At 47.4% G+C, this 6,448-nt stretch overlaps 1 protein-coding gene across 1 annotated transcript; it reads right to left on the bottom strand.

Annotated features, from left to right (window-relative positions):
• Positions 1–3,189: 3,189 nt before the first annotated feature.
• ZNF329 (zinc finger protein 329) lies at positions 3,190–5,614 on the bottom strand (the record flags this gene model as incomplete). The annotated part of the gene is made up of 1 exon (XM_082676727.1): positions 3,190–5,614. The coding sequence occupies one exon, from the start codon at positions 5,612–5,614 to the stop codon at positions 4,490–4,492; it is 1,125 nt and encodes a 374-aa protein (XP_082532853.1). The 3' UTR covers positions 3,190–4,489.
• Positions 5,615–6,448: the final 834 nt, after the last annotated feature.

Below are 6,448 nucleotides of genomic sequence, written 5' to 3'. Positions count from 1 at the left end.
CCAAGGGGGAGATGGGAGAAGAGGGAAGAGGGAGGTGACGGGGCTATCAATTAAAACATTATAGGGCTTCCCTGGTGATGCAGTGGTTAAGAATCCGCCTGCCAATGCAGGGTACACGGGTTCCAGCCCTGGTCCGGGAAGATCCCACATGCCAAGGAGCAACTAAGCCCGTGCACCACAACTACTAAGCCTGCACTCTAGAGCCCACGAGCCACAACTACTGAAGCCCGCAAGCCACAACTATTGAAGCCTGTGCGCCTAGAGCCCGTGCTCTGCAACAAGAGAAGTCACTGCAGTGAGAAGCCCGTGCACCACAACGAAGAGTAGCCCCTGCTTGCCGCAACTAGAGAAAGATCGTGCACAGTAATGAAGACCCAACGCAGCCAAAAATAAAATATAAATAAATTAATTTATAAAAAATAAATTAATTAAAAAATTGAAATTTCAAAGGCTGGCCAGGATGCAAAACATCACAAAGTCTCATTTGTTGCTGGTGGGAAAGCAATATGGCACAACCGCTTTGGACAGGAGCTTTGCAGTTTCTTACAAAGCTCAACATAGACTTACTGTAATGACCCACAATCGCACTCCTAGGTATTTAACCAAGAGGAATGAAAACCTACGTACTGAATGTTTGTGGTCCCCCACCCCATCCCATTCATGTTGAGCTCCTAATCTCTAATATGCTGGTATGTGAAGCTGGGGTCTTTGGGAGGTGATTAGGTCTGAGGATGCAGTCCTCATGAATGGAATCAGTGCCCTCATAAACAAGACCCCAGAGAACTCTCCTGCCCCTTCCACCATGTGAGGACACTGCGAGAAGATGGCCATCTATGAACCAAGAGCACATCTGGAACTTCTACACATTCTTAGGAGATGGACTTCTATTAGAATGCTGAAAGGTTCCTTCCCCTCAGCCAGTGAAGGGGGCGGAAGCTGGGAGTACAGGTACGGGGCATCTCATCCTTAACTTTTCTGAGATCTCTTTTCACTAATGGCTGTTCATTAATAGGACTTAATTTTTCAAGACTAGTTCTGGAATTTCCCAAAGGGCACTTGGTTGAGCAGGCCATGCTTTCTCTCAAAGCAGCAAACAGACACCACCAGAGGGTTTTTTTGGTTTGTTTCTTGGCCTCGTGGTAAGGCCTGTGAGATCTTAGTTCCCCAACCAGGGATTGAACCCGGGCCCCCAGCAGTGGAAGCACAGAGTCCTAACCACTGGACTGCCAGGGAATTCCTTTTTTTTTTTCAAGCTGAGTTTTTAAACTTGCTGGGCAAGGGAATGCACACCGAATACTTCTCCAGGTAGGAGCAGGGAAGGTTAAAGTTCTAAAAGAACTAGAAAGGGCAATGTATTCATTTCCTATGGCTGCTGTAACAAACTGCCACAAACTTTGTGGCTTAAAACTACACAAATGGACTTCCCTGGTGGCGCAGTGGTTAAGAATCTGCCTGCCAATGCAGGGGACACAGGTTCGAGCCCTGCTCTGGGAAGATCCCACATGCTGCGGAGCAACTAAGCCCAGGTGCCACAACTACTGAGCCTGTGCTCTAGAGCCCGTGAGCTGCAACTACTGAGCCCATGTGCCACAACTACTGAAGCCTGCGTGCCTAGAGCCTGTGCTCCGCAACAGAGGCCACTGCAATGAGAAGCCCGCGCACCGCAACAAAGAGTAGCCCCCACTCACTGCAACTAGAGAAAGCCTGCGTGCAGCAAGGAAGACCCAATGTAGCCAAAAATAAATAAATAAATTTATATATATTTTAAAAACCACTACACAAATGTATTCCAGAGCCAGAAATCTGAAATGAGTCATATGAGGCTAAAATCAAGGTGTCAGCAGGGCTGGTTCCTTCCGGAGGCTCCAGGAGGGATACCAGTGTCCCTGCCTTTTCCAGCTTCTAGAAGCTGCTTCCATCATCATATCCCATTCTGACTCTGATCCTCCTGCTTCCCTCTTGTAAGAACCCCTGTGATGACACTGGGTCCACCCAGATAACCCAGGATAATCTCCCCGTCTCAGATCTTTGACTTAATTACTCCTTCCAAGTCCCTTGGCCATATAAACCATCAGAGGTTCCAGTGATTAGGATGTAGACCTATGTGGGAGGCCATTATTCAGCCTATCAATGAGGGTTCCTGACTGCTGTGTTTTTATTTTTATTTTTTTGTCTGCGCCACGCAGCATGTGGGATCTTAGTTCCCCAACCAGGGATCAAACCCTCCTGACTGCTATGTTAATCAAGTATTGCAACCCAGCCTGTGGGAGAACAGAAGAGGGCCTGGGTCTGGACAGGAATGGTTAAAACTAGCCGTACTGGCCACCAATCAGTCAAGGCTTTTAAGAGGCTACGCCCTGGGGCTTCCCTGGTGGTGCAGTGGTTAAGAATCCACTTGCCAATGCAGGGAACACGGGTTCGAGCCCTGGCCTGGGAAGATCCCACATGCTGCGGAGCAACCAAGCCCATGTGCCACAACTACTGAAGCCCACACGCTCTACAGCCCGTGCTTCGCAACAAGAGAAGCCACCACAATGAGAAGCCTGAGCACCACAACGAAGAGTAGCCCCTGCTCGCCGCAACTAGAGAAAGCCCACGCACAGCAACGAAGACCCAACGCAGCCAAAAATAAATTAATTAATTAAAAAAAAAAAAAGAGGCTATGCCCTGGGTCTCCCTCAGATTCAGCTGTTAGCCCCGGTGTAGAGAAGCCCAACATCCAATTGCAGCATCTCCAAAGCAAGAGCTGCACCAAGGAGAGTTTTCCTCTTGCATTGCCCTGCGGGGGGTGGGGTTGGGGTTGGTGTTCCTAATTTGTATGAAGGTGAGGTGTAGACTATCAGCGGCCCTGCTGCAGTCTCAGCCAGGAGGAGGCTGAAAGAGTGCAAGGAGGACCAGAAGAAAGAGGGAAAGGGCAGGAATGAGTTTTCTTTAATGCTTGTGCTAGTTTTCTATTGTTGCCATAACAAAGTACCACAAACATAGCTTAAAACAACGCAGATTTATTATCTCATAGCCTTCATTAGCTCAGTGACCTTCCCTCTGACTCTGCCTCCATAAGAACAAGTCAAACTTCCAAGGGGAGCCACCCCGGGGCTCCGAGGCTATGCCAACCAGTGTGAGCAGCTCTCAGCCAGCCAGCACTGCAGGGCCTCAGGAGGGATGCTCCCAGGTCCTCCCAGACCTCTCTGTAGTCTCCTACTCCCCATTCCCGGAGACCCACCCTCTTCTTCACAATAACACCCTCTCATTATCCAAGTCCCAAAGAAAGAAGTTATTCTTAGGCCCTGAGCTGTGGGATGCTGATTCAGAGAAGTTTCTGCCGAGATGCCCCCATCCATGCTTACAACTGCCCTGCGACCCTGACTTAGCCACTTCTGGTTTTAAAAAGGTCCAAAGAAAACCCAAACTCACCTCTTTTTATCTCCACCTTTTTATTCCTCATCAAATGATTATAACAATGTATGATTTGTGATAGAGGAAAAATCATACACAAGTAACAGTCACTTAGGAGACCCCATGTTTATTTCTCTATGATCAACTCCCAACCTACATCCGTATGTGTGCACACTTTACATGGCAAATTTTCTATTTTATGCTTTTGGTTGCCGGCCATATTATAAGCGTTTTCAATATGGCAACAAAACCTTTATCATCATGGTTTGGCATGGTTGCATGGAACAAATCACAAGTGTCCCAAATGAACAATGAGGGGTGACAATGTAAACATAACAACTCAGTGTTTCTCTGTTTGTTTGTCTCAACAACTAAAGCAACGCATCATATTTCTCAGCAGCAGCCCTTTCCTTCTTAGGAGAACCTGCTTTGGTCTCCATATTAAGAGGAAAAACATCACTGTTCATTCACAAGCGACTTCCTCACCCAGGTGCCCCTGCTGAAACGAGTCCTCAGCACCTGGCAGGAATGTAACGCGGAAATACATTCAAATGTCAATCCGCTGTAATTCTGTGGTTGCTGTGAGTTGGAGCACTGTGTGGGGTTTCTCACCAGCATGGCTTTGCTGACACAGCTAAGACAGCAAGGGCTCCTGCCGACAGCTTCCCTCGCTGGATTCCAGTACGAGTTTGCTTACGAACAGTAAGGCAGACACTCCCTCTTAAAGGATTCCTCTTCCCGATTACACAGGCTCTTTCCAGTTTAAGGACTCGGATGTACGGGTAGGTGAGTTCTCCAGGGAAGTATCTACCTGACTTTCTCAGGTTTTATTCCAGTGTATGCACTATCATGTTTGGTACAGGCTGAATCATCCCTGAAGCCTTTGCCACATTTACTACCATGCTGTATCCTCTGCAAGAGTTCCCTAATGTATAGACTTAACAGGATGGCTGAGGAATGTCTCACATCCACCAGTCCGCTGGACAGCTCAGAGCAGTCTTTTCCACTGACAGGGAGGAGCCACCCCTGAAGACACTTCTCTCTCACATAGGTTTTTGAGAGCCAGTCGGAAGATGAGTGTGGCCCACGTTCATTAAATATCCATGGGTTGTTCTCCAGGGTGTGATCTTTGGTGTCGGATGAGGGAAGAGCTCCTTCTGAATGTTTTCCCACACTGAGGACAATGACTGGGACCCTCCCTGCTGTGGAGCCTCTGATGTACTGCCAGGTGAGAGTTCTGCTTGAAGGACTTTCCACAATCTGGACACTGGTACGGGGTCTCCTTAGTGTGAATTCTCTGGTGTTTGGTCAGACAGGAGCTGTCCCTGAAAGCTTTACCACACTGATTACACTCGTAGGGCTTCTCGCCAGTATGAGTCCTCTGGTGACGTATGAGGCCGGCGATGTTCCTGAAAAGTTTCTGACACTGATCACAGCCATAGGGCTTCTCACCAGTATGAATCCTCTGGTGCCTGATGAGGTAAGCACTCTCAATGAAAGTTTTCCCACATTCTTTACACTCATAGGGTTTCTCCCCAGAATGGATTTTCTGATGCACAATGAGGTGAGAGTTACGGTTGAAGGATTTCCCGCATTCCACACATTCAAAGGGCTTCTCTCCAGTGTGAGTCCTCTCGTGCTGGGTGAGGTATGAGCCATCTCGGAAGGCCTTTCCACATTTGCTACATTCATAAGGCTTCTCCCCAGTGTGGATTCTGAGATGCACAGTGAGGTGGGAGATGTCGGTGAAAGGCTTCCCACACTCATTACATCTATATGGTTTTTCCCCTGTATGAGTTCTTTGATGCAGAATGAGGGACGAATTTCGGTTGAAGGTTTTCCCACATTCTAGACATTCATAAGGTTTCTCCCCAGTGTGAATTCTCTGGTGTTGCGTCAGAGCTGACCCATCACTGAAGGCTTTCCCGCATTTACTGCATTTATAGGGCTTCTCTCCTGTATGGATTCTTTGATGCACAATTAGGTTATAGTTCTTGGAGAAGGATTTTCCACACTCATTACAGGTATAAGGTTTCTCTCCAGTGTGAGTTCGGTGATGCAAAACAAGAGAAGAGTTCCGTTTGAAGCACTTGCCACATTCAGTACACGTGTACAGTTTTTCTCCAGGGCTGTTCCTCCTGTTTTCATTAAGAGATGAACTCAGGGTAAAGATGTCCCCAAAGTCCTTACCTTCATACAGTTTCTTCCCTCTTTTCATTATTTTTTGTTCAACAAGAGGGGTAAAATGGTTGAAAGACTTAACACTTTCAGGGTATTTATAGGGTTTCTCTCTAGTTTGAGTTCTTCCAAATTGAATAACTTCTATGGAATGGTTGAAGGCTTTCCCACAGGTGTCACTGTCACCCGTTCTCTTAGCTACGTAACTTTTCTGACAATTGTGTAAAGCTGGGTCACAATCCAGGCTTTTAACACCTGAGCCACGTACATGGAAACCGTTTCTTGTGGAAACTCTCTGACGTCGTGGAAGGTCTGGGCTCATGCTCAAATGCTCCCCAAATCTGGGATATTCACGAATTGCTTCCTGAGCTCCTGGTTCCTCCTGAGTTAAAGCTGATTGCCTCAAATGTCCCCCCTGGTTCTCACAGTCCCAACTGTTACCTAGAATGGAGAAATGAGGACCCTCTCGTGTAAATCCTTCCACCTCCATGTCACAGGACAGTTCTTCCTCAGGAATGTTCTCAGCTGTCATTTTCAATCTTCTGTCCCAGGCTGGAAAGCAAAGAATGAAAAAGACAGACTTAAGTACATGAAGTCGTGTGTGGAAGAGGAATGAAAGATGGTGACAGGCCAAGTGTGTAAGTGTGTCTTTTTACTTGTTTTCTTTTTGAAATTCAGATCTATATGAGGGAGAGATACTGTGAGAGTCGAGGGATGGAGCCAAGAACAGGCTCAAGAAGAGCCACATGGCATTTCCACCCTCCTAGAGAACAAGCAGGGGGAATGGTGTTGGGGGTAAATATCACCAAAAGGATTAGCCTGAGACATGGGAGATCAGAGGCCAGGTGTCACTCTGATGACACAGTAACACATC

Source organism: Grampus griseus (genome assembly GCF_964374135.1).
Source record: "Grampus griseus genome assembly, chromosome: 19".
In the NCBI taxonomy this organism is placed as follows: domain Eukaryota; kingdom Metazoa; phylum Chordata; class Mammalia; order Artiodactyla; family Delphinidae; genus Grampus; species Grampus griseus.
This window is presented reverse-complemented; position numbering and strand designations above follow the sequence as displayed.